At 52.1% G+C, this 27,595-nt stretch overlaps 1 protein-coding gene across 3 annotated transcripts; it reads left to right on the plus strand.

The window, feature by feature from the left end:
* Positions 1–1,869: 1,869 nt before the first annotated feature.
* On the plus strand, positions 1,870–26,128 carry TRAP1 (TNF receptor associated protein 1). Of its 3 annotated transcripts, none has more exons than XM_017809073.1 (18): positions 1,870–1,909; positions 6,586–6,753; positions 8,144–8,226; positions 8,620–8,760; positions 15,810–15,881; positions 16,282–16,442; positions 17,263–17,372; positions 17,558–17,631; positions 19,936–20,091; positions 20,484–20,604; positions 20,718–20,787; positions 21,455–21,602; positions 22,125–22,310; positions 23,321–23,459; positions 23,935–24,020; positions 24,522–24,667; positions 24,959–25,031; positions 25,303–25,467. In XM_017809073.1, the coding sequence occupies exons 1-18, from the start codon at positions 1,885–1,887 to the stop codon at positions 25,402–25,404; spliced, it is 2,061 nt and encodes a 686-aa protein (XP_017664562.1). In that variant the 5' UTR covers positions 1,870–1,884; the 3' UTR covers positions 25,405–25,467. The 3 variants fall into 3 exon arrangements, with proteins under 3 accessions (XP_017664562.1, XP_017664563.1, XP_017664561.1); XM_017809074.1 differs by lacking the exon at positions 1,870–1,909 and adding an exon at positions 2,227–2,260; XM_017809072.1 differs by lacking the exon at positions 1,870–1,909 and adding an exon at positions 5,164–5,404 and having other exon boundaries at positions 25,303–26,128.
* Positions 26,129–27,595: the final 1,467 nt, after the last annotated feature.

The raw sequence follows: 27,595 nt of genomic DNA on the forward strand, positions 1-27,595 counted from the left end.
AGGAATTTAAAATGTGGAGCAGGATGCTGCCAGGGCAGTGGTTGAAGCCAGCTGGTGCCAGCCCCTGGATAATTGAAACGAGCCTGGATAGAGGGAAGGATCTGCACCAGATCCCCTGCAATCCCTCCAGGAGAACACTTCATGGCCAATGGTCAGAGCACACCCAACGTGAGGCAGGGGGAAGATCCGGGTGTTTCACAGCAGGTACAAGAGCTCCAGGAATGCTGTGGGGTCAGCTGGAGGTAGCAGTGAGCACAGCAGGAGGAGGGAAGTGTTTGATGGGCTCAGAAGTCATTTTGGTTTTGGCTGCAGCACAGGGAATCTCCATGAAGGGCTGGAGTTGGTTCCAGGTGGAAATGCAGCTGCTGGAAGGGTGCAGCAGTGGTGCAAAGGCTCATGCTGGGTTTGTTGCACCTAATCCATAAGATCCAGTGCCACACAAAGCCTGCTCTGTGCAAGTGTTTCTTGGATGTGAACCTCCAAAACAACACGTGTAGTCCCAAGGATCACTGCAGACATGAGTGAATTGCACACGGAGCTTTCCAGGGAGCTCCCCTGGGCCTGGGATTACAAAGCTGGCTCTGTTCAGTGGGCACGGTTCCCTGCTGAAGGTTCCTCGGTCTGGAAGTGGTTAGTGCTCCCTGAAAGGAGCCCTGCTCCATCCTTTGTGTTTGGCTGTGGTGTTCAGCACGGCCAGGCTCTGCCCTCACACACGTTCCAAATTTGGCTCTTGCTGGAGTGGTTCATTTCCGCTCTCACCTGCACCCCTTCCAAAGCCTTTCTCCAGTTCCTCATCCCTTTAGATCTTGATGATCTATGCTCCAGGAGCCCCGGGAGATGAGGAGTTTCGGAGAAGCAGAAAAATGAGGTGTTAAGCAATTTATCCAGAGTCGAGCAGGGGAGCCCGGCCCAGGTGCGGCACACAGGGGCCTCCTGAGGGCTGCTCCCTGCCCAGCACAGCCCTTCCTCGGCCCTCAGCTCCCTCCATGGGGAAACTGGGAGAGCCGCTGTGCACCGAGCTGTGCACCGAGCTGTGCCAGCTCCGACTGCCGAGCTCCTGCCACGGCCTGTCCCTGAATGGGCTCCCTGGGTCACCAGGGACACACCCGCAGGGTCTCTGTGCGGTTCGTAACCTGCATCTGGCTCCCTGTTCCTAACGAGTCCTCAGAAACACAGACCGGAATTTTTACCATCAAACGGCTTGGAAGTGGCGTCCTGGGCCTGGCATCCAACCTCCTGGCACAGCCCTGGAAACCTGCCGTGAGGGGACCCGGGCAGGGCCGGGAGGGGACTCAGCCCGAGGGCCGTGATGGGGGGCACCCAACCTGGGGCAGTGAGGGCACTCGGGCACGGCCGTGAGGGGACCCAGGCGGGGCTGTGAGGGGAGTCGGGAGGAGCCCCGAGGGTGCTCGACACCGAGGCCATGAGGGGACCCAGGAGGTGCCCTGAGGGTGCCCGGCCCGGGGTCTCTGAGGGCGCTAGGGAGGATCCCTGAGGGTGCCCGGCCCGGGGTCTCTGAGGGCGGTAGGGAGGGTCCCTGAGGGTGCCCGGCCCGGGGTCTGAGGGCACTAGGGAGGGTCCCTGAGGGTGCCCGGCCCGGGGTCTCTGAGGGCACTAGGGAGGGTCCCTGAGGGTGCCCGGCCCGGGGTCTCGGAGCGGACTCGGGACCATCCCTGAAGCGCGGAGCGCGCGCGGACTGAGGGGCTCAGTGACGCCATCTCGCGCCGCCCGCGCACGGGGGATGCCTCGCGCCCCGGCTCCCCGTGACGTCATCTCGGGGCGCCGCGCGAGGGCAGCGCGGCCATGGCGGCGGCGGCGGTAGCGGCGGTGAGGGGGGCGCGGGGGGCGCGGCGGCTTCTCCCGGCCCTGCGGCCCCTCGGGGCCATGCCCGGGCCGCGCCCACCCGCAGGTGAGCGGGAGAGCGGGCGGCGTGAGGGGGCGGCCGGTCCTCCTCGGCTCGGCCCGGCGGGCGCGCTCCTTCGCCTGCGCGGAGCCGCGCTCGGCCCCGCGGTGTCCTTCGGCAGGGGCGCAGGGCCCGAGTCTCACCGGCAGTGCCCCGTCGGTCTCGGCTGGTTCCGCCGTGGCCGCTCGACAGGAATAGACCTGAGAACGCCCAGCGCTCCTTCCTGCGCGAGGGCGAGTTCCTCTGGGATTGTACAGGGAGTAGAGCACAGCTCGGGTGCTTCTGATGTCTCGTGTCGGGCAGAGAGCACGGTCAGGGCAACCAGCGTGTCCAGGTTCATGTCCTGGCTCAGACAGGGTTTGTAGCATATCCAAATTAATCTTTTGGCTCGCACAGCATGTTCAGGACATGCAGCATGTGCCAGCTCATGTCCTGGTTCACACAGGGTGTGCAGCATGTCCCAGTTCGTCTGCTGGCTCATACAGGGTTGTGTGATGTCCGGGTTTATCTGCTGGCTCATGTAGGCTGTGCAGCACGTTCAGATCGTGTGTGGTGTCCCGGTTCATGTCCCAGCTCATACAGCACGTTCACATCATGCAGCGTGTCCCAGTTCCTGCCCCGGCTCATACAGGGTGTCCAACATGTCCAGGTTTCTCAGCTGGCTCATACAGGCTGGGTAGACTGTTCAGATTGTGTATCATGTCCCAGTTCCTGCCCTGGCTCATACAGGGTGTCCAGCACGTCCATGGGTACCTGAGTGAGGGCAGAAGGCAGCAGTGCTCTGTTCTCTGGCCATGTCAGTACCAGGGAACTTTACATATGAGCCTGAAGGGTTTGCTTGTCCCACTCGAGGTGCAACTCGAGGTTTCACCTCAGACAGCTGGCAGGAGTGAGTGCTAAGAAAATCCAAACTCTGAGGCCTTGATTGTGGGATGTGCTCTCTTATCAAGGCCATCATGCACAGACTGGAGTTGTCATTAACTGAGGCACAGTGATGAGCTTCCTGTGTCTCCTGTGAGCAGCCCATGCTGTGCTCTGTGTTTCCTTCTCTGTTGTCTGGCCCCTGGTCCAGCTGGTAGGTTGTCACTGTGGTCTGTGGTTTCCCTGTGGGTTATGAAGAAAGAATGTGACAGAGGAAATTGTATGACAAATAGGGTCACTGTCGGGGTCGGATGTCAGATTAATTGTGCCACTGAGAGCCACTTCAGTGTTTCTGGGCAATCCAGCTCTTCCTCCACGGAAATCCCCAGTGGCTTGTTGGTATCTGTGTCTGGGAACAAAGCCATGTGCCTCCAGTGGGTTAGTGTACTCCAGCAGAGCCAGAGTTTATTCCTTAACCCGTCATTCAGGTCCTTCAGGGGAAAAATAGTGAACAGAAGCTGTGTGGGGTGGGAATAAAGAGGGAGGAGCAGGAGGTTGTGTCCTTTCAGTTGGATACAGGCTGCAGGGACAGCCATCCCCTCCCTTCGGCCATGCAGAACTGGCAGTGTTTGCTCTCACAATGCTGAGGGCTGAAGCTGCTGCAGAGGTTTTTGGGAGATGTGTTGGTGAGAGCAGGTCAGTCAGAGAATCTCTTGTCCCCAGGTTCACGTGGATCTGGTGCCCAGCTAGGGAGCCTTTTTGTCTGATGAGGTCTGAACTGGGAGTGTTTATTGTCTGCACGAGCCTCCCTGGGCCCAGGGCTGCCCTGCACGGAGCTGTTATGGTAATTTCTGCTGACCCAAATTCTCCTCTTTTGTTTTGAGCCACAGACTGCTTTGTGCTGGATTTCCCACCCTAAATCTCTAACTGGCACTGGGCTCGAATTGCTGCAGTCCTGTTCCAGGAAGAGGCTGTGTTTCCTGGGGGCTGCAGTCCTTGTCCAGGAAGAGTCTGTGTTTCCTGGGGGGCTGGTTGGCTTTGGGAATCGCTGAGGCATCCTGGTGTCTGGATCAAAAGGAGCCCGTGGGGATGAGGGTCCTTGTCTTTGCCTTGTGTTCCCCGTGTGCGAGGTGGCTCTGTGGCCATAGGCACAGGATCACTTGGGATCAGGGAGAGCTGGAAGCTGGGGAGTAGTGTGGGTTTCTCCTTCTCTCCTGGTGCAGGTGGGGCAGTGATGGGCATAGAAATGTACATGGGCTGTGATAAAGCTCCACACTTGATTAACTCGTTATCAAAAGACCTGATTTGCCCCAGCACATCACAGCACTCATCTGGGGCAAGAGCCGTTCCTTCTTCATCTCTTGGTCCTTGGAATTTGGGCTCCTTCCAAGTGTCACGTAACCTGTTAACTCTGCAGGTACTTTCTCCACAGCTCTTGTGTGCTGATAATTGTGGTTTTATACCCAGAACAGCCACAAGCTTTTCCTGTTCCTGTGCTCCAGGCAAAGACTTGCCGAGAGGCAAATGGTCTGAAGATGCTGCAGCTCGTATTTAATGAGCTGTGTCTCTCCCTGGCACTGTTAATTAAGGAGGATAAGACCAAACATTACACAAATCCAAAAGTAACTTCCAAACTGATGGGTGGTGATCTGTCACTGTGCTTTAGAGGTAGGGAGGCAGAAAACATGAATACGTGCAAAATTATAAATAGCTAGAAATAAAATTATAGATAGCTGTAGTTTCTAGAGTCAGCTGGTGTTTGTGAGTTGTTATGGTGGCTGTGGGGCATTGCTGCCTGGATGATAGAAGTGGCCTTAAGGTTACCAGGGAGCTGCTGCTGGTGTGTGTCCTTTCTGGATCCTGGAGTCAGGGAGGGAGCAAAATTCCCTCTTTTATTTCTGCTGGTTGGGAAATGTGTGTGTGTGTGTGTATATGTACAACTGCAGTATCCTACAGCACCCAGCATAACAGGAGCATGAAATAAGTGCACCCTGGGTAAATATATATAAATATATAAAATATACATAAATATAGAATATAAATATATTATATATATAAATAAAATATGTAACCCTTGGGCTGCAGGCCCTTCCCCTCTGAAGCTCGATGGGCTGGACAGTGAGTGCTCCCCTGCTTTCCACTGTGGTCACCCAGGCTGTTTTCCTTGCTGCTTTCCCAGATGATCCCAACAAAGGCAGTTGAATGGAAGTTACAGAACATGTCCTGTGATAATGCAGCAGAGCTGTTTGTGACGCAGAGAGCACAGTTATGTGTGTAGGAGGTGTTCAGATGCATTAAGAACTATTTGTGGGCTCTTTTCTTTAAGGGCAGAATGACTGGGGAGTAATTCAAGCTTCTGGCTGCAGAAGTGGATCTTGATTCAAAGCTTTCTATGAGGAGGAGGAGAAGGAAGAATGAGGACTGACAGCCTCCTCGATCAGCTCTTGGGGAAGAGGCAGGAGCCAGGAGTGCTGTCAGAGCTCAGGGGTTTGTGTTCTCCTGATCTGGAGCGAGTCAGAGCCCAACATGAGGGTCTGGAGCAGCAAGACCTGTTCTCAGTGACCACACCAGCTGTAGGACCTGCTGTGGGTGGCAGGAGGTTTGCAGAGCACTTGTGGAGGGAGGTTGAGACTTCCCAAGGTGAGCTTGAGGCTGACAAGGGATGTTGCTGAAAGGGCTGGGATGGAGAGTTCACTTGAGGGCTGTGGCAGGGTGGAGGAAGGTTCAGGAGGGAGCCAAGCTCTCCCAGCATGTCAGCTGGCCTGGGGGCAGAGGATGGCCAAAGAAGCTGTTTCCAGGGGGGTCACAGGTGCACTTTGGGACTCTCACTGTGGTTTTTGGTTCAGTGTTTTTCCGTGTTTTTGTACCCACTCATCTAAAGAAAGGACACCTTGAAGATGTAGAGTGTAGGGTTTGCCTCCTTCCCTTGCTGGATGAAACAGCCTGCAGGCACAGAGTGAGCTGTAAGAAAAGCCTGGGCTTGTCACTGCTTCCTGCCACTTCTGCTGCTTATCGAGGTTCTCCCTGCTCTGCCCAGGCTGTGCTGGTCCCTTCTCTGCTTCCCAGAGCAGCTCTGTCTGTTTATATTCATGGTAGGGCTGGAGGAGGCCAAGTCACTGCCTGCCCCAGGTCAAATCCAAACCCTCCAGGACCCTGCTCTGGCACAGGCCATTCTCCCAACAGTGCAGAGATCACACCAAGGAAAGGGCTTTGGGCAGAGCTCTGTAGTGCTGAAAATGGTCTTTTTGTGGCCAGGTTTGGCTTTGATTCATCCTCTACCAAAAAGAAGACTGTTTGGGTTCACCTGGGCACAATGGAAGGAGGAGAATTGGGAATCCCTGACCTTAACAGGGCTGGTGACATTTCCCAACTGGTCCTGTTTTCCCCACTGATTTTGTTGATTGGTGGTTTTGCTGCTGCATGTGCTGCTCGCCCTGGAGCCAGCTTTGTTGGGAGATGTAATCCCTGTGCTTGGACAGTCAAGGGCCAAGTATTTATTGCCAGTTTATGTTTTCACAGGCAGGGATATGGGAGTTGTCTTCAGCCTGGCCAGGTAACAGCAATGGAAGCTGCAGGCTGCCTCTTCCTCACTGCTTAATTCCTTGGGAAGGCTGCTAATTGTCATCTTCTGGATAGAATTTTAATTCAGAAGAGTAAAGGCAATGCCAGAGGGGAATAGTGGCTTTTGGATTGTGAGGGAACTTCAGTCTTGCTTGCACAGTGTAACTCCCACAGGATTGCTTAGGTGGGACCTTTAAGGACTGCTCCTGTTGCTGCTGGACTTGTGGTGTGTAGCGAAGTATCTTCACTTGTGTCTTTAGCAAAAGGAGCAGCATGTTTGCAAAGACAGGCACTCCATCGTTGGAGCCTCCGGTACAACATTCCCGCCAGCAGCATTCCCGCTGTGCGGACATACAGCACCCAGACGGCGGAGAACAAAGAGGAGGAGCCCCTGCACACCATCATCAGCAACACGGAGAACGTGAAAGGTGGGCACGGACACAGGGCCTGTGGGGACACCCTTGGGGTGTGCCTGGGACAAGCTGTGGGTGCAGGTGACCCCTCCTCTGGAGGAGGTGCAGGTTTGGTCCTCACATCCTTTGAATCTGAACTGCACCATCGCCTCCCAGAACTGGGATGTGGAGGTCAGAATGGCCTTTCCTGAGAAACAAGGCCATCAAGGCTGCATCCATGGGCTTAGCCAGGCTATTGATGGTCGTGTGTGTGTGTGTGTGGAGGCTCCACAGGCACTAGAATTGGCTAAAAAGAGATTTTTTTTTTGTCCCAGAAAAGCTGTGCCTGCCCAGGTCATTGCTGTGGATCCCGGAGGTCTAATGAGAATCCTGGCATCAGCCCTTTAGTTAGAGTGAGTTGCTTTGCACATCTCCAGGGAGAGGTGCTCTAAAGCAAAGTCACGTGAATTATTCCAGCATAGAAATAATGTCTAAACTCTGTGCCTCCATGGTTTTTCTGGGAGGTACTTTTGAGACTGCAAGGCTTTGAACCCCCCAGTGGGGTTGATGTGCTGCTCCAGCTGCTGCCCACACCTGGAATTCACTCCATCCCTGGGGGATGTAGGTTCCCCCAGGTGACCTGGGACCTGTGGCTTTGCCCATGTTGCCTCAGGGTTCTCTAATGCCTCTTGCAGGAAGGATGCTATTTTTAAGAGGCCAGGGTCTCTCAGCTGAGATTTTTGTGGTGTTACTCTCTCTGAGGAAATGTCTCTTCCCGGGCACAGCTCCCCCCTGCAGAGGTGGCTGTAGGTATGTGCTCGTTGAGGTGCAGAATCCAAGTGTCTGTTGGCAAAGTTGCCTCAAAGTGGGGTGTAAACAGCACCTTTGTTGTCCTTGTTGGAGGCCATGGCTGCCTGTGTCCCATCCTGCTTCAGGCTGTCACTCCTGGGAAGCTGAAGCACATGGTTAGACTGTGGTTTTGCCTTCCTTCCCAAAAGGACCCTGGTGAAGTGCCTTAAAGGTGTGTCTGTGACTCTCACAGAATCATGGAATGGTTTGGGTTGGAAGGGACATTAAAGCTCATCCTGTTCCACCCCCTGCCATGGGCAGGGACACCTTCCACTAGACCAGGTTGCTCCAAACCCCACCCAACCTGGCCTTGAACACTTCCAGGGATGGGACAGCCACAGCCTCTCTGGGCAACCTCACCACACTTACAGGGAAGTATTTCTTCCCAATATCCCATCTAACTCTGCCCTGTGTCAGTGGGAAGCCAGTGCCCCTTGTCCTGCCACTCCAGACCCTTTCCCAAAGTCCTTCTCCAGCTCTCTTGGAGCCCCTTTAGGCACTGGAAGGGGCTCTAAGGTCTCCCTGGAGCCTTCTCTTCTCCAGGCTGAGCAACCCCAACTCTAACGTTTTATTCCAGGTGCAGCTTCTAAACATGAGTTTCAGGCTGAAACAAAGAAACTGCTGGACATTGTTGCCCGTTCCCTGTACTCGGAGAAGGAGGTGAGACACCCACTGTTTGCTGGGAGATTTTCTGTTGGCAAAGCTCTGTCTCTGTCAAGGGGTACATCTCAAACAGTTGAGCTGGGAGAGTGAACTGCTCCGTTCCAGCAAGTCCTGTGCTGTTCATGTCAGGCTTCCTTGAATGATGTTTTTAAAACAATTTTAAATGTTTTTAAAACAATTTTTAGGTACAGCCAGAGGACTCTGTGAGTCTCAGAGCCTCTGCACTTTCATGCCAAGTTCAGACAAACGGTTCTCCTGGCAGATAATGGGGAAACACAGTTTGGGGAGCTGGGAATTAGTCTGTGGGCAGCCAGTGAGCTCCTGGGTCTCTGGGAGTGCCGTGCAGGGGACAAGGCCAGGCTGCAGTGTGAGGTTGTGTCTCGTCCCCAGGTGTTTATCCGGGAGCTGATCTCCAATGGCAGCGACGCGCTGGAGAAGCTGCGCCATCGGCTGATGACAGAGGGGAAGGCCTTGCCAGAGATGGAGATCCATCTGCAGACAGACAGTGGAAAGGGAACCATCACTATCCAGGTATGTCCCTTTGGTAACAGGAGTGTTATTCCTTGCTGCTCATATCACTGGCCTTTGTCCCATGAAGGATCAGTGGAAGCTGAGCAGCAGCACAGTTCCATTGAAGTGTGGTGTCCTCAGCCGGGCTCTGGTTCATGAGACTGTAACCTGAGGATGTGATGAAAACCCATCAATTTATCTGCTCCTCACTTGTCCCCATAGGAAAATTTACTGCTCCTTCTTTCCCTGTTGGGAACTACCAGTAGCTTTTCTCCCACCCCTGCACTTCCCAGGCCGTGTGTGTGTTTCTCACTAGTGGGTAAGTTGTGAGTCTGTTTTCATCCTGATGTTTGGGGAGGGTTTCCCACACCTCCTTAAGTCCAAGGTGTTACCTGGTAGTTTGCAGACCCTCCCTCTCACCTGGGTCATGGGAGGTGCAGGGGTGGTGAGAAGAACCTCCCACTGCTGACTGTCTCTATCTCCTGCTGCTCAAGGACAGGCCAAGTCCAGCTGATGCTGAGGTTCTGCCTTAAGGTACAGGTGGGACTGTAGATTTGGGCAGTACCACAGCACTTCCCTGTGCCCAGGCTGTGGTTGTTCCCTACTGGTGACACAGTGCTGATTGGGAGGGGGACAGTCAGTGTGAATGTGGGCCTCAGCATGGGGAGGGGAGTGGAGCTGGGCCTTCTCTCTCTACTTTGGCTGCTCTTGTTTGTGGCTCTGTCCAGGGTGGACAGCTGAGCCTCAGTTTTGGTGTTTTCTTGGCAAAGTTCTTGATGCAAAGAAGGCACACTGGTCACTTTGCTCATGGAGCTGTGTCAGCTGCGGGTGCAGCTGTGGGTGTTCTCAAGAGAGTGGAGGAGAAGGAAGAGAGCAATGAGGGAGTGAAAGCTGACTGAAGCAGGTCCAGGGGGGACGTGGCACAGACAAAGCACAGGGGCTGACATTTTTCACGTGGGACAAAGCAGGGGCTGTTAGAGCCACGTAGTTATTTTATATTTCTGTTTCTCTGCAGAACAAGCGCTGCGGTTGCCATGGGGAAGTTAATGCTCGTCAGTGGGCAACACAGTCATCAACCAGAGCTTCTCAAACCGTAGTGCAGGGGCTTTGCTATTCCTCTCACACCTGACTGTTGCAGTTTTCTGACTCCTGTGTAACACCCCTTGTTTAATGAGCCCTCGCTTAGCCCCAGGCAGGGTGTCACTCCTGCCTTGCTCTTGTCTTTCCCTTTGGAGACCACAGTGGACACAAAGCCTCAGACTCCACTGAGACATTCCCTGTGGAAGCTGTCCGCTTCTTTGGCAGTCTAGTTGGAGACCTGTTTGCCATCCCAGTTGGATGTGTCAGGGACTGGGCTTTTTATAACCCCCTGCCTGCCTGTGCCTCTCTAATGCCATTAAATGAGTCTTAACTAGGAGGCTTTTAACTGCAGCAGCCCTGGGCTGTGAGGAGCAGCAAGAACAGCACTGCTCCAATCTCTTAATAGCTTTGCCTTCTCCAGAGTGCCGAAAGCTCCTTACCTCCAGTCAGGGGGTTATTTATAACCTCCTGAAGAAGCAAACTGCTTACAATGATTGCTGTGAATGAGCCTCATTCAGAACATCTCCCTACCTTTCAGAAGGCAAAGGTGCAGGAAAACTTGCTGCAATGATTGAGGCAGAGGTGGATCTGTCCCTTAGCTGCTGTGTGTTCTCTGTATTCACTAGGACCCACCTAAACAGAGGCAGCAGGTCCCTCGTATATGACCTGTAGCAGTGATCACTCCTTTTGTTTTTCCTAGAAAGGTCCCACTGTCTCACCCCTGGATCCTTTTCAGATCTTCAGGCTGCTCTTGGCCTCTGAACCTGCTGAATCTCTCCCCTCCCCTTCCAAGCCCTGTAGCATCTCTTTGTGTCTCACAGTTGAGAAAAGGCAGGTCTGTAATGTGTGATGGCCATTACAGGCATGTTCCTGGGGGGATTATGTAGCTCTGGTAAAGGATTACATTCATCTCTGTTCAGTGACTGTTCACTTCTCTGCCAGAACTGAATTCCAATCACAAGCACAGCAAGTCTCAGAATTTTGATACGATGTCCTCATTCGGGGATACCCCATCTAAGCACTGCAGTGTTGTATCTGCTAAAAGGAGTGTGTTCACTGGATTCCACCACCTCTGTCCCTTCACCAAAGTCACGTTGTTTTAGCAAATTCCACTGTTTCCTCCATCCCTTTGCAACCTGCCTCGTGTTTCTAGGACAGCTCCATCTGTAGCAGCCACAGCCTGCAAGGTCAGAGCTCTTAAGAAAATCTATTTGAAAACGTGCGGGGTGTGTTTTCAATGAGGACAGCTCTGCAGAGCTCTGCAGTTCCGCATGCTAAGGCTTTACAGACGCCTTTTTGGACCCTTTGAGGTGGGAACAGAGAACCCCTTACGGATCCCAGGGCCCTGTGAGCACGCAGCTCACCTTCAGCAGCTGCAGGAGGTGACAGGCTGTGCTGTAGTGGTGGTAGGGCTGCTCAGTTCTGCTGTGCTCTGTGAGCTCGGGGCTGCAGCCCTGCTCCTTGCTGGTGCTTAATTTAGGGCTAGGACTGTTTAGAGGAAATGGTTTGAAGTGTTTACAGAGCTGATGGCTGCTGCTGGGGGAGGGAGGGAGCGTGACTGCTGCTTTAACATGGGAAAGCAGCGCAGTCGCTGCCAGAGCTTGGGCTGCTCAGTTCCCTTTGCCGGGCTTTCATCTCGCTGTTGCAGTCATCCAAAATCCGTGTCTGTGAAGCCACAAAATAACCAGTTTGCTGTGTTGGGGAGGAGTTAAAATCACTGCAAAATCCACTCCTCCCTGTAACAGCTCCCTGTATCACTGAGCAATCTCTCCTGCCTTACCAGTGACAAACAGCCTGTAAAAAGGACTGGGCTGTCGAGGGGCTCCAGTAAGGATTGGGAAGTTTGAGCTGTAAGGATTGGGATGTTTGGGCTGTAGCAGTTCAGTGCAGATGCACCTGCATGTCCAGCAAAGCTTGGGGCAGGTGGGGAGCAGGTCCCCCTTCCCTGCATGCAGCACTGCAGCATCCGTGTGCCACCTGGGCAGGGGATGGACAGGTGGACTGGGAGGGGTGAATCTGGCTGCACTTTGGCAAGCCTTGGAATTAAGCTTTCAGGAACGTGCCACATTGCAGGGATGGGTTACAGCTTCCAGTGGTTGCATCATCTTCAACAAATAAGCCAGGGAACCAGAAATGCAAACACGTCTCAAATAACCTGCGGCCTAGGGAAGGAAGTGCAGAATATTTTAGTTCTCTTCATGCCAGAATAAAAGCCTGTCACATTTAAAAATGGGAAGGTCAAAGTGGATGAAATGAAGTACTTTTTCTGGACAGCAGGTATTTAGACCTGGATGGGTGGAGACTGAGACTGGTATTGGAAAGGCAAACTCAGGCTCCCTGCTTTGGACAGCTTCTGTGTACTAGGCCAAGATCACCTTGTGTCCATGTGCATCAGTTTTATTGTGGCTTTTCTTCTGCTGGATGCTGCTGCTGCAGATGCCATGTTGGTTCTAAACCAGAACGTTGCTCTAGTGCAGCTGCTGTCCTGGTCTTGTGAATTTTAAGTTTCTTTAATCAAGTTATTTCAATAACGGGGGGCACACACATTTGGGGATTTTTTTACCTTGTCAGATGGTGAAAGCAGCATGTCCTTATTTTATAATATAGTCAGTGCTCTTCTGATGCCCCGTTGAGGTTTTACTGTGAAATAAACATTTGTTTTGCAACAAAGTGAAATGAAAGACACTGTAGCTCAGCCAGGTACCTCTGACTGGGTGTTCTTTCAGATGCAGCCGTGGCAAAGGCAGCAGTTACTGGTTAGTTAATGGGTTATTTGGTGTAACAAAGCTCTGCAATACTTTAAATTGGACTCAGGTAATGAGCAAAGCTCTTACATTGCCCAGGTTCTTGTTTACCAGCATGGTCTCTGCAAACATCCAGCACTCACACCACAGGGTGAGAACAAAGGGCACAGAAGGCACAAAGGTCCTGTGCAGTTCAGCAGCAGGTTTGGTACCTGGGAGGTCTCCACACATAAAAAGATGCTAAAAGCAACATTCAGCTGGTGTATCTTTGGGGTTAATGTTACTGAGCTTAGTTCAGCAGCTGTGGCCACAAGCCCTTCATGGTCCCTCAGCAGACGGGGTGAAGGTCTGCAGCCTGTTGTGTTGTCTTGTAGAGGGGATGGTTTGGGGGAAGCTCTTTACTCTGCACCTTAAGAAGTCCCAGAAGGAAAATTCAACCAGGTGAGGAGGTGGAGTAACAGCAGGACTTCTGTACTTAACCTTCAGTTTACGAAGGATCAGCTCACTGAACTCTGCATCTTGGTTTCTCCAAGCTGGGGAGAAACGTTTGGCCCTTGGAACTCTGAGCGTATCCCTCACGTCTTGGATTTTGTGAAGCCCCATGAACAAATTGCTTTGTGCTGTTATCAGTAGCTCTGCTGTGGCTGTTGTCAGCCTGATAAAAGATTTCTTGCAGGCTGAAGGGAGGGCTTGAAACTGTCTGCAGGGGTAGAAAAGTTGTGCTGTTGATGGAGGAGCAGTGGCTGGCTGGTGGTGGGTAGAAGGTGTTTGCAGGTGTTGTGTGATGGGTGGTTCCTGCCTCAGAGGCTGAGCAGTGGCTGGTGCAGCACAGAACACAGAAGGGCAGTGCAACTCCTGCCAGCTCCTTCCTTGGATTTCATGGAGCTGGAGCTGCCAGTGCTTGTGTTGGCTCAGCCTGAGGCTGTTCATGGGCACGTTCAGCTGATTCCATCCCTGGAGAGCTCCTGCTCTGCAGAGCTGAGCTCCCATCTCTCCGCTGCTGCTTCATTCCCCATTCCCCCAAGCTGCACCATGTGGTGAAGGGAGCCCAGAGGGCAGCTGCAGGAAATCTGGGCACAGCAAAGGCGGGTTGGATCTTGATGTCATCTTCATCCAAACTGCCCAGGTGTTCTCCTGCAGTAGGGAATGCCTGCTTTGCCAGGATCTTCACTTCCCGCTCTCCCTGTCCATGTCCCAGCCCTGTTGTGGAGTCAGCCTGGTTTGAGTCGTGCTCTCTTTGTTCCTTGCAATTCCCCCTCACCAAACTGGTTTCCAGGAATTGTCATTAAGCATTTTGCAGTAAGTTTGGAAGAGTGTTCAGAATTCAAGAGCCAAATAAATTCATGGGGTAGGGATGTATTTTTTTTTTAACATGCTGGAATTTGGGAATGACATGCTGTACTATAAATAGGAGTGGATCAGAGGAGTTAAGAGTTCTGTTCAGGGTCTGGCATGAACAAAAACTGAACCAGATGCTGAAAACTGCTCTTTCTGGCTTTTTCTTCCCTGGGGGAAGGGACCATGTCAGATTCCTGAGATTTTGCCATACACTGTTTATTTTTCCTGGCTTTTCATCTCTCACTGTTGAGATCTTACTGGGCATCATCCCTCCTCTCAGCCAAGTGGACTGACTAGCCTTAATGTATTTAATCAAGGGAAAGGTGTTGCTGTGCTGTGACTTGTGGGGATGTAGGAAAATGTCTTACCCTCATGGAACCTCACAAGTTGAACAGTTCAATCAATCCTTCATTAAGAAATATGTACTGACATTCATGTACCTTGCTAGAAATAAGCCCAGTAAGTGGGTGGCAGAGCTGTGCTGGGCCAGAAGTCACTCTGGTCCCTCACCTCTGAGCCGTGGAGCAGCAGCCAGCTCTGCTGCAGCTGGTTTTGCTGACCCTGCACACTGAATCCCAGCCCTGCTTGCGGCACTGGGAATGTGTCAGCCTGCTCCAGATGTGCCAGCTGCTGTCAGCTGCGATAACTGTGCTCACAGGTAGAGCTGAGCTCCTCATGGGAGTGAGAATCACCTGTCACTTGGCTAATTTTCATCCTGCTTCCACCTCAGGAGTGGCTCAGAGAACCTGTAAAAGTGGCTTCTCGGGATGTTTCTTGACAGGTAGAGAAGCTGCTGAGATTTGGGAAGGGGCGAGGGCACTGGGTTCTCAGAAGTGGGATCCTGGAGAGCAGTAGCCTGCCCTTTGCTCCTGTGGAAAATGCACGTGGAGCAAGGCTGAAAATACATTGGACAATAGAGTGGGAAAGATTTTTGCTGGGATCCTGTGTGAGAGGGTGGCCATTTCTAGCTGGGGTTTGCTGTTAACCCATGTTGCCTCGGGGTCCATGCAGATTGAAGCTGCATCCAGGTCTGAGACTTGCTGCAGCCTTTGCTGGGTGGTGCTGCTGCAGGCTCTGCTGCCTGAGACATGTGAGCCAGCAGCAGGGAGATGTTTATCTGCATGCAGCAATGCAAAGCTGGGATAAACTGAGGATGACAAGGAGCCATGTGCCTCCAAAGCCATGAGCACATGGCTCCACAGAGCACCATGAGGTGTGGCCACTGCACTGGGGTTAGCCTGTTCCCACGGGAATGCAATTCCCAGCTCTCTGGTACCTGGATATCGACAGTGTCATATTCGTGGAGCACAGAATGAGGGCGAGAGGAGGGAGGAAAAGACAGAGAGATGGAGATCAGTGCCTGTGGAGTTTGTAGACAAGGGTTTGCACTACCTGAGAGTTCAGGGATTCACTGCTCTGCCACTGATTCCTGGTGTGAGGGCATTGGTTCCACATCTGCCAAATGGAAATAAACTGCTTCTCACTGCTCCTCAACTCCCCTCTGGACCAGTTCAGGATTGGAAGGTGTCTGTGCACAGCACCTGGCACGGCGAGGCCATGGCTGGGTGAGATCTCCTTCCTGCCCTGCCATCCCGTGCTTTTTAGAGGGATGTAGAATCCAGCCTGTCCTGGCATGGTTTTGTCTTTCCTTGAGGAATGGTCGGAGTCTCTGAGCTTTCTGGAGGTTTATAGGCAAAGGACAGCTGTGGGTGTCCCCAGAGCTCTGTGCCCTTTGAGTCTGTGTTCCTGACCATGTGCAGGGGGGTCACAGCTGGAAGTCTGCTGTTGGATTTACTGCTCAGAGGGAAAGGAGAGAGTGGGAGATAGGGGCAGAAGTTGCTGGGGTGCTGTGTGCTAAAGCAATGCTTCCCTACTGTTATTTCAGCTGCAACTGCTGTTTCTTTTCAGGACACAGGTATTGGGATGACCCAGGAGGAGCTGGTTTCTAATCTCGGAACCATTGCTCGATCAGGCTCAAAGGTAACAACACCCTTCTCCCTCCCTTAGAAAACTCTTCTCCAGTTACAGCCACTTTTGTTCTCCCAGTAATTTCTCATTCCATTTTTTCCCTTGGCCCCCAGCCCAGCTGTGAAATTACACCCTACCTGTGGAGTCTTCTGGCTCTTAATGGTCTCTGCTTGTTTTTCTTTACTGCCAGAGTTGCTCTAAGCAATGCTCCCCTCTTCCAGAAGTGCAGTCCCTTTGGAGAAACCCTTTTCCTTGGGCATCCTCCTCAGAGCACTGATGCAGAAGTGTGGGATGAGGGTGCTGGAATGCCAAGCTGCAGTGCCTGAGGAGCCTGGCTGGGGGATGGATTGCAGCCTCCCAGCGATACCTGAAGTCACTGTGTGCTTGGTTTGTGTCTCCTTTGTTCCTCCAGGCTTTTCTAGATGCTCTGCAGAGCCAGGCTGAAGCCAGCAGTAAAATCATCGGCCAGTTTGGAGTGGGTTTCTACTCAGCCTTCATGGTGGCTGATAAAGTGGAGGTGTTCTCCCAGTCTGCAGAGCCAGGCAGCCTGGGCTACCACTGGTCTTCCGATGGGTAAGGCTGGAGAAGGGGGTGGCAGCATGGGGGGCTGTGTCCAGACCAGGCACGGACTGAAAACTGTGCAAAGACAGGCTTGTGTGGCCTTTCAGGACCTGGCTGACTGGTTTAGGTCCTGCTCAGGTTATACATGGTAGCAAAGTGTGGCCAAATGTGCCAGGGTGGAAACCCCAAGGACAAACTTGCTGCATCAGAGCAGGTGTGTTGTGGACAAAGAGAGTACCAGGCAATCAGCTTAGGGGGGCCCCAGGCTGCAGGGACAGATTTAACCTCTTGGGTCTTGTCTTCCCCCGGGGTTTGGCTTGAGGGCACCCACAGTGAGCAGAGCTTGTGCAGTGCTGGGGTCTGTAGGAACATCTTTTCTCTAGGTCAGATCTTTGCGCTCATCCTTTGCTTTTTTTTTGTCATGGCAAAGCTGTGGGCTGTGGGACCACGGTGAAATTGGAGCTTCTGCGGGTGACAAGCTCAGCATGCCCTTAAAATCTCCTCAGAATAAAGAATGTACTAAGTTATTTAAATTATTAGGGAACATCTGTTAATGGAGATGTCAGACTCTCTTGGGTTTTCAGTAGCTGGTGTCTTTGCAGAGCAGTGTGTCCTGGGTCTGGCACTGCAGGGAAAACAGCCACATACAAACAGCCACATGTTTTGGAGGGTTTCTCAGAGCCACAGGGAGCATTCAGGCATCCAAGACTTTTTGCCTTTTCCTCTTGGCACTGAAGTGTTGTGCATGCTCTTAGTTTAATAAACCATTTTTCTGTCCTATCATGGATGTATCTGAGGCACAAGCTGACTCAGGGTTTGTTTCTAATCCTAGTTCAGGAATGTTTGAGATCGCAGAAGCATCTGGGGTCAGGACTGGGACTAAGATTATTATCCATCTCAAAGAAGACTGCAAGGAGTTTGCAAGTGAAGACCGAGTGAAGGGTGAGTGGAGGAGGGCGATGCTGTTACCCCCAGGGGCTCTTTGGAGGCTGTTGGTGCCCTTGAGTGGGAGGAGATTTTACAGCGTTTTTCCTCTCCTGCAGCTCCTTTCAGCTGCACTTACCGAGGGAATTCTTACTGTGTTGTTTTCACAAAGGTGACTCTTCTGTGTCTTCTTTCCATTCCAGAGGTGGTGACGAAATACAGCAACTTCATCAGCTTCCCCCTGTACCTCAATGGGAAAAGAATTAACACGTTGCAGGTGAGCAGGAGGCCACAGGCAGGTCACTCATGGAGATGAACCACTTTAATCCTCCAGTGGAGACAGGAAACAGGATAAAGCTGCTGCTGTCCCTGGAAATCAGGGAAGGATTGTCCAGCGTATCACAGACCTTGTAGTGATCAGTTAATTAGAACAAAAGGAGACAATCCAGCAGAAGTTGTGCCTGGAGCTGCTTGTTTGCATTTATTGTGGAGTATTCTTGCAGATTGGCAAGATCTGGGTCTTCCCTTAACCCAAATTATTATTTCAGTGCTTTATAATGCTTATTTTAACTGTTTAAGCCAGGTGACATGTTAGTGCTGTAGGGATTGCTCATATCACTGGTGTGCTGACACCTCTCCCTGCAGTTCTTTTCCTTCAGCATGGGATAGCCAGTGCCAGGGATTGGCTTTTTTAGCAGCTCAGCTCACAACCAAATTTATTCCCCTCTCCTAGCTGAGCACTGCTTGATGCTGGCATTTTCTGACCACTTAAGTGATATTGCAGCCAGATCCATTTTAGTCAGATGTTCTTGGCCCAATTGCAGGCATCACCTGGGAGAAATTAATTATCTTTAAAACAAAAATCAATGAATCGTTTTCCTCCAGCATCTCCTCCTCTGATTGTTTAAAGCTTCCTCCCGTGTAAGACAGCAGGTAGGGAGCATGTGTGTGGCTTCTTTTGTTTCCTGGAATGTGGCACTGACTGAACAAACTTTCAAGACTGTACTTAAACATTTTATCATGTTAATTTATCTAAGATTCTGTAATTGCTGTTATTAGTCACTGATTATTTATTTGGATTCCTGCATAATAGTGTTTCTCTTCCAAAGGCTTTCTAGCTGTGCCCCTTAATTAGACAGCTGTTTGCTCTCTCTACCTGACAATCAATAGAACAGGCTCCCTGGAGAAGAGCAGCAGTAGAGCAAGGGGTGAAATGCCCTTAATAGAGTCATGGACTTTTATCTCCTCATCAGAAAGTCTGTTTTCCCTTGGGATACAGCAACAGCTTTATTCATTATGCTCCCGTTTCTTTATCCAGGATCTTGGCTTTGTGTTTTTCCACACGTCAGTGTCAGTTCACTGCAAACAGAGCCACAGTTAGTTCCCTGGTGGGGATTCTCCTAGATGAGTTCCTGAATGCTTGCCATGTATCTCACAGTATGGAGCTGGAGGCTTTTCCAATCTAACTGGGATAACTGTAGCTACAAGTGAGCCTCTGGGAATGCAACACTTTACCCAACACAGCTGCTGTAAAGCACCTGAGTTCCCAATGAGTCCCTAATCCTACCTGTGATTCTGCAAACCCTCCAGGACACTTGTGTGTGCTGGAAATGTTATGAAGCCACCTGTGGAACAAGACTCTGAGGCAGAGGAATCCTTAAGGCAATAGGGCTAGGCTGCCAGGGCCCTGAATCCCTTGGACTCTGGTAGGTGGAGGGTGGGCTGGATGTTTGTGTTGCCCCCAGAAATCACTCTTGTCACCCTTGAGGGCTTGGGTGGCACAGAGTGGCAGTGGGTGAGGTGGGCTTCACCCCGCTGGAAACATGAGGTTCTTAGTTGAGTGCCACATCTTTGCTAGAGGGGAGTCTTTTGCTGAGGTGCTGAAAACTGAGATGTGATGTGAGCATGGGCTGAGTGTTCCAGGAAGTGTTGGAGGGGTTAGAGCAGCAGCAGGTGGAAGATGTGGCCATGGGGCAGGGCCTGCTCTGGACCCTGTGGCTTCAACACACATGTTGATATGTGAAACAGTACGGGAACACTTTGTGACCCTGCAGCAGGGATGGCTCAGTGGTTCACAAAGCATCTCCTAAACTGCCCCAGAACAAAGCAGCAGAAAACAGGCAGTGCAGGAGTTCTTCACAGGTTTTCAGCTGGGCTAGTGACCTCCATCACAGAGGCAGGCTGAGTGCAACAGACTCACTTGAACTTTCACTTTTCCTTTGCTGGTCAGGCCTTGAGATATTTGACTAGTACTGCCAGTCAGCCGAGCTGTGGGATCTGTCCAGGAGGCTCTTGGCCATGGGCAAGTGTGAGGCAATGGAGATTAGCCAAATCCCTTTTGTTTTGGGCTACACAAAGCTGCCTTATGTATGCTACAGGGCAAGAGGTACCTCTGAGGTCAGCTGAGGGGCAGTCATTTCTAGTCAGTGCCCCTGGGTTATGCAGAGGAGTCTGTCTGAAAGATCTTATTTCCTTGCTCCATCATCCTGGAGGGAAAGTGCACCTCAAGGAGAGCCCTGTGCTGTGAAGCCATAAGTCTTCAGAGCTGATGGGAAGTCCTCTCCCTGCTGCTCCTCCACAGGCTCTCTGGATGCTGGACCCCAAGGACATTGGAGAGTGGCAGCACGAGGAGTTCTACCGCTTCATAGCGCAGGCGTACGACAAGCCCCGCTACGTCCTGCACTACAGGGCCGACGCTCCCCTCAACATCCGCAGCATCTTCTACGTGCCCGAGCAAGTACGTGTCCTCCTGCCCAGGGAACGTGGGACATCTGCCCAGGGAACATGGGACATCTGCCCAGGGAACATGGGACATCTGCCCAGCTGCTCTGAAAGGGGAGAACAGGAGAACAGGACAGCTCCTTAGGGAAAGGAGGCAGCTAAGGATGCAGAATGTCAGGGAGGAAGGAGTATCCCCTGTGGCATCTCTGCAGTGGGCTGGGGCCACAGGGTGGTTGTGGGGATGCTGAGCCACAGGGGAATGGCTCAGGTAGGTCCCCAGGAAAACCAGCCAAGATTTCAGCTCTTGTTGGGTTCAGCACTGTAGGGAAGACCACAGGGTGACCTGGTAGTGTGCAGCTGGGTGCCCTGCACAGTGCTGGCATTACCTCCTGTCTCTTGTTCCTGCAGAAACCATCCATGTTTGACATCAGCAGGGAAATGGGCTCCAGTGTTGCCCTCTACAGCCGCAAAATCCTCATCCAAACCAAAGCTGCAGACATCCTGCCTAAGTGGCTGCGTTTTCTTAGAGGTGTGTGCTGGGACCAGGAACAGTGGGCTGTGGCCCATGGCTTCCTGAGGGGTGCATTCCTGAGCCTGGCACTCGTGTCTGCCTCACTGTTCAGGGGTTGCTCTGTGTTGCAGGTGTTGTGGACAGTGAGGATATACCTCTGAACCTCAGCAGGGAGCTCCTGCAGGAGAGTGCCCTTATCAGGTAAGCCAGAGGTAGATCCTGTGGACTGCTGAGGCTCTTTCAGCTTCTTGCTGGCTAAGAAGGGAACACAGTGGAATAGTTAGAGGGGCTTGGAGGGACCTGGCATGTAAACTGCAGCATCCTTGAGAATTTCTGTAGTCCACAAAGTGAGTTGTTTCTCAGACAGCTGCCATTGTTGGAGTATAAGAGTAGGCTCTTTCTCCTTAACACCAGAGTTTGTTACCTTGTTGGGTTTGATGGCTGACTTTGTATTCTACAGCTGGTGAAGTGCCTCTGCCTTCACTGTAGTCAGCAAATAACGATGTCACTTCACAGTGGATTTTGAGGCCTTCAGAAAGAGTTCCTCCAAGTGTAACCACCCCTGTATAGCCACCCCTGTCCCATGGTTGTGAGAGAGAGGCAGATACCCTGGGCACAGCTGGTTATGTGCTGCAGCATCACCGAGTCACAGGTCATGAGGATTGGAGCTTCAGCAGAACATTGGTACTCAGCTCTGTCTGTCTGCAGCTCAAGATTTGCTCCTGCCTGAGATCAAAGAATAGGTGTAGAGCCATGAGGGGGAGGAGATGGTGGACCACTACAACCCTGCACAGACAGAGAGACATTCACCTAAAATCTCTTGTCTTGCTCTAGCAGCTGTCTTTAAAAAGACTTGTTCCTGCTGCAGGAAGCTCCGTGATGTTTTGCAGAAGAGGGTGATCAAGTTCTTCATTGACCAGAGCAAGAAGGACCCTGAGAAATATGCCAAATTCTTTGAGGAGTACGGGGTATTCATGAGAGAAGGGATTGTCACAATAGCAGAGCAGGATGTCAAGGTACCAGGAGTCCTGAAGCACCACAGCTGATGGGAAAGATTGCTGGTTCCTACTGTGAGCTGGGATGAGGGGCACTGCTACTTCTCCATGAAACCTGCATGCCTGTAACTTGTGTTCCTGGGTCTACCCAGACATACTGATTCTACAGTGCCCAAACTCTCCTTTTTTCTCACTGGGTGCTGCTTCCCACTTTGAGACCCTGCAGAGTCTCTATATCCACACTGTTGTCACCCCTCCCTGATGCAATATGAACTACAACATGTAAGAAAAGTAGGGCTTTCCCCTCCTGTTGTCCTCTGCCTGCATTCCCATTTTTAGGAGAGTTTGACCTACATCCTGTCTAGGTCACTCTTCTGCCTCCTTAATATCTGGAGCAGGAAGGGAGAGATTCAGAATCCCCTGAGCCTTTTTGCAGAGCTGCAAAAGAGGCCTGTGTGCTACAACAGGAATTCCTGGGGCTGGGAGCGGTCAGGTGGAGGTCCAGTGAGGTGCCCTGAGCTCACAGGAGCATGTTTCCTGCAGGAGGACATAGCCAAGCTGCTGCGTTACGAGTCGTCGGCGCTGCCCGCGGGGCAGCTGACCAGCCTGGCCGACTACGCCTCGCGCATGAAGGCCGGGAGCAGGAACATCTACTACCTGTGTGCCCCCAACCGCCACCTGGCCGAGCACTCCCCCTACTTCGAGGCCATGAAGAAGAAGGACATGGAGGTGGGTGAGCAGTGGTGCCATGGCCAGGGGAACACCACTGAGCTGCTGCAGCAGTGGTCAGGGCTGGCGCTCGGAGCTGAGCAGGGCAGTGAGGCCGATGACGGAGCTCTGCCTTTGCAGGGTGCCTGCTGTCTCTGCTCAGACCATGGTGTGAGGCCAGGAGGGACCTGTCACACACTCTAACCACAATACAGAAAAGATATTAAGGTCTTAGAGAGCATCCAAAGGAGGCCACAAGGATGGTGAAGGGTCTGGAGGGGAAGCCATATGAGGAGCAGCTGAGGGTACTTGGTTTGTTCAGCCTGAAGGAGACAGGTCAGACCTCACTGGTGTCTTTGACATCCTCCTGAGGGGCAGCACCAATCTCTTCACTCTCGTGGCCATTGACAGGACTGAAGGAAACAGCATGAAGCTGAGTCAGGAGGTTTAGGTTGGAAATCAGGAAAAGGTTTTTCACCCAGGTGGTCGAGCACTGGAACAGGCTCCCCAGGGCAGTGGTCACAGCACCAAGCCTGTCTGAGTTCAAGAAGCATTTGGACAATGCTCTCAGGCACATTTGTGGGATTCTTGGGGTGTCCTGTGCAGGGCCAGGAGTTGGACTCCATGATCCTGATGGGTCCTTTCCAACTCAGCATATTCTGTGATTTAGTACTTGTGCAAACATCTAGTTCTGACACCTGTTTCATACCTGTGCTGAATCCCAGAGCAGGAGCCCAGGAGCTGCTGTGCAGGGCTGTAATGGTGTTTCAGGTGACCTCTGTGGGCACGTGCCCCTTTCAGGACTGGGGTCAGTGGTGGTTCTGGACTTGTTGAGGTGCAGACCTGCCACCCATGTTAATAAATCACTCCAAGGGTTTGCTTTCATGGGGGGCCCTGAGTGATAATCACCATGGGGTTGAACCTGTGAGTTTCCCATGTGACGTTCCTGCTGTTTGGTGCAGAGTTGCTTTGGGAAGGAGGGAATGCTGTTACGTCCCAAACAATGTGTTGCTGTCCCTTTTTTGGCACAGGTGCTGTTCTGCTATGAGCAGTTTGATGAGCTGACACTGTTGCACCTCCGTGAGTTTGACAAGAAGAAGCTGATCTCTGTGGAGACAGACATTGTTGTTGATCACTATAAGGAAGAGAAGTTTGAGGAGAGCCGCCCAGGTGAGGCTCCCCTGGCCCATCCTTCAGCCACCCTGTGCCACCAGTGAGGGGACACCTCTACCCCTGCTCCTGTAGCTCCTGAGCAAGAGCCCTCCTTTCCACCCTGCCATTCTTGTGCTCTGAGGCAACTTGGAGTTCTTGCAGATCCTTTTCATCCCACATGATCGAAGTTCAAGCAAATTTGAACAGATGGAATGTCAGGTGTGGCATTGCCATGATTTGATTTTAACCCCACAATGTAAATCTGGTGCCCTGATAGAGGCAGGCAGGCCCTGGCAGGGCATGAACGTGCCCTCCCTGGGTATGGCGTGGTCTGGGATGAGGATATGTAGGTGTGTGCTGAGTAGTGCTGCCTTCCTATTCCCACAAGAGAATTGATAAATGAAAGTGTGAAATGGGCTGAGCTCAGGAGCTCAGCTCACTGTCCACTGCACACTGTAGATGCACACTCAGATGTGCCCTCTCTCCCTGCCAGCTGGAGAACGTCTGACAGAGAAGGAGGCTGAGGATCTGATGGCCTGGATGAGGAATGCCTTGGGCTCTCGAGTCACTGGAGTTAAGGTGGATATTCTGTGTTTGGGTGACTGAGTACAGGAGATCCATGGAGGTAGTGATCCGGGGAAAAAAGGTGGTGGTTGCTTGGGGATCTTCTGCCACAGATTTTTCTTTGGGCCTTGATGGAAGTCGTTCTTCTCCATGCCTCCTGTCTGTAACTGCTGTGGATGAGGGCATTTGTCATTTGGATGGTCAGTGTGGGAGCAGAAGAACCACATCCTAATGTGTAATGAGCAAAGCCCATGTTCCTAGTTGACACTCATGTTACCAGAACAGGCTTTTTTGGTAACTTTCTTGCCTGTGGACTAGAAAGGTGTGTTAGCAGGGAGTGCTTTGGGTCTGACTGCAACCCACTGCCATTTGGGCCCCCAGCTTTCCTGTTGGTTTAGGCAGTGCCTGTGGGATGGGGGTGAATCATGTGGAGGCTTGGTGTGAGTCTGTGCTGAGGAGACTCCGAGTGCTCAGCCCTGGCCCTCCTGCAGCACGTGCACTGTGTCTGTGCCGCAGGTGACGCCCCGGCTGGACACCCACCCTGCCATGATCACCGTGCTGGAGATGGGCGCTGCCCGCCACTTCCTGCGCATGCAGCAGCTGGCCAAGACCCAGGAGGAGCGAGCCCAGCTCCTGCAGCCCACCCTGGAGATCAACACTGGGTAAGAGGGGACAACACCAGCACTATTAAGTGCAGCTTGTGCTACAGTGCCTTAATCTGTGAGGCTGTGTGGCACCATCGACATGACCCACCCCCACACACACATAGTGTCCAGCCCTCTGGGGACCAGGGGGGTTATAGGAACAGATGGGAGAGAAGAGAGAAGCCCCCAGAACAGGAGAAAGAAAGTTGCCTTTTGTGACCCACCTTGGCTTAGCTGCTCGTTCGGGAAATAAATTTCTCATTGTTGCCAAAATCACCAAGTCTCAGCGTTGATCTCTCTGTCTTACAGACATGCTCTGATTAAGAAGCTCAATGAGCTGAAGGACAGTCAGCCTGATCTGTCCCAGATGTTGCTTGACCAGGTGAGAGCCAGACCTTTTCCAGAAGCAGCACCATCCTCCCCAAAGCCAGCTTGCAGACCATGCATGGCAGGGAATGGGATTACAGTGGGCAAGAATCACATCTTTCCGTGGTCCCTGGGTATTTCCAGGACTTGTGGTCAGTATGTTTCCCTATCACTTGGCCTTGAAGATGTGCCTGGTCTGAGAATGCAAGTCCTGGAGAGAGACATTCCCTTCCTCCCTCATGCAGGTTGCTCTTGCTGCTTATTTAGTGCTTTCTTCTCTTTTTCAGATTTATGAGAATGCCATGATTGCAGCAGGACTGAATGAGGATCCCAGGCCAATGGTGAGCCGGCTGAACGAACTCCTCACCAGAATCCTGGAGAAGAACTGAGCCCCCAAGGACTGAAGGATGAACTCTGTGCTGATCTCTCTTGCCTCAAGTGCAGCCACTCTCTCAGCAGCTACTTGTAGGCAGTGTCCAGTGTGGGATTCACAGGGCAGAGGGCAGGGACAATGCCAGGGACATCCAGCCCTCCCTGCACAAGGAGGAGCCACCTGTAATTACCAGATCATAGGTCATCAGCCTGTTCAAAGTGCAGTGTTCTTAGTGGGGACAAAATCCAGAGGTTGCTGCTTAAACACTGTGCCCAAGCCTGAAGAGCCTCTTTTCATACTGTTTCTAAAAATGGCCTTTCCCAAAACAGATGTTGGCAGCAAGATTCCCAGTTAGGTCTGTGAATACACCCCCCATCCACTGAATCCCTGTGCACCATTGTGCTCTGAATAAGCACTGGCAAAATGAGTTAATTAATTAAGAAACCTCCAGCTCTGACCAAGCAGGAGGAGTTTGCTGGCATGGATAGATTGCTGCCCTTGGCAGACACGGACACTGTTGGAGGAACATGTCAGTGCAATCCCATGGTAGGAAAGATCACTGAGCTGCTGGATAACTGAGTTCATCGTGGTCTTGTGGAAAAAGGGAAGTAACTGGGAAACAGCCTTCCAGCATATGGCTTTCTGGAGAGTCTCCAGGGTTTTTGTCTCATCTGTGGGATAAACTGCACGCCTAGCTGATCTGTATTTATGATAAATAAACACTTATTTTCCAGACCCTCTCCACTTCTCCCTTCCCATTACATTGTTGGTCTTTGTGTCCTCCAGATGGTGATTTGTTGGTTCTTCTCTCTTCAGATGCTGTTTGGTTCTTCAGGGCATCAAGCACTGGACAGTGGTGGGAAGAGAGGGCTGTGAAAACAACAGCAGTAGCAGGAAGTGTGGAGGGAAAGCAGGAGAATCTGTAGCTATGAACCCTGTCAGCCTTGTCTTTGGAAATGGAATTTGCCCCTTTGAATCATTTCTAAGGAGCAGTGGCTGTTCAGACAGAAATGCCACACTAGATTCCCTCTGTGTGTCTGGTTTACACCATGCAAACTGGTTTATAAGAATCCTTTCTCCTGCTCAGTGGGACTCTGAGCAGCCCTGATATTTGTTTAGCTTATCTTTAAATTGCCAGATTAAGATGCAGGAACTGGATTTGGTTAACTGTTTGGATGCTGTGCTGGACAGGACAGCCTCCAGCTCTTTAAGCTACAGGAAGCCTGGCTGTGCTCAGAGGAGTTAAAAAGGTGAGCACAGGTGAGCATTTGAGTAGTTTTATGAACATCACCTAAAATTTCATTTTTGTTCAGATGCAGAAGAGGAACTAACGTGACAGTTTAGATGGTCTTGAGAACAACAAGGAGCCACGTCCTACATCCCTGCTAATGTATCATCAAGAATGGTGTGGCAGCAGGACAAGGGCACTGCCTGTCTCCCTGTGCTGGGCACTGCTGAGGCCTCACCTCGAATCCTGGGGTCACTTTTGGGCCCCTCAAAACAAGAGAGACATTGAAGGGCTGGAGCAGGTCCAGAGAGGGAACGGAGCTGGGGAAGGGGCTGGAGCAGCAGGAGCAGCTGAGGGAGCTGGGGGGGCTCAGCCTGGAGAAAAGGAGGCTCAGGGGGGACCTTCTGGCTCTGCAACCCCCTGACAGGAGAGGGGAGCCGGGGGCGGGGGTCGGGGTCTGCCCCCAGGGAACAAGGGACAGGACAAGAGCAAACAGCCTCAAGTTGTGCCAGGGGAGGGTCAGGTTGGATACTGGGGGAATTTCTTCACTGACAGGGTGGTCAGGCACTGGCACAGGTGCCCAGGGCAGAGGTGGAGTCCCCATCCCTTGAGGGATTCAAAAGCCATGTGAATATGGCACCTGGGGACATGGGTTAGTGGGGGCCATGGCAGTGCTGGGTTCATAGTTGGCCTTGAGGATCTTTGAGGGCTTTTCCGACCTAAACAATCCTGTGATTCTAACACAGACTGAAGGAATTTCAACCTCTGGTGATTCCTAAGCAGCACAGCAGGTGAGTGTGGTATCCTGCAAGCTGCTCACCTGTTAAAGTGCCTAAAAATAGCAGCTGTTGATACAGTGCCTGGATGCTGGTTTGTAACCTTTGCTGCAGTGAGAAGCAGAGCGTGCTTGGTTGTGAGATGGTCATAAACTGATACATCTTTAACGTCCCCATCCTGGGAATCCTCCAGGAATTCCAGC

The sequence above is a fragment of the Lepidothrix coronata genome, unplaced genomic scaffold, assembly GCF_001604755.1.
Source record: "Lepidothrix coronata isolate B3197 unplaced genomic scaffold, Lepidothrix_coronata-1.0 Scaffold24, whole genome shotgun sequence".
Taxonomy (NCBI): Eukaryota; Metazoa; Chordata; class Aves; order Passeriformes; family Pipridae; genus Lepidothrix; species Lepidothrix coronata.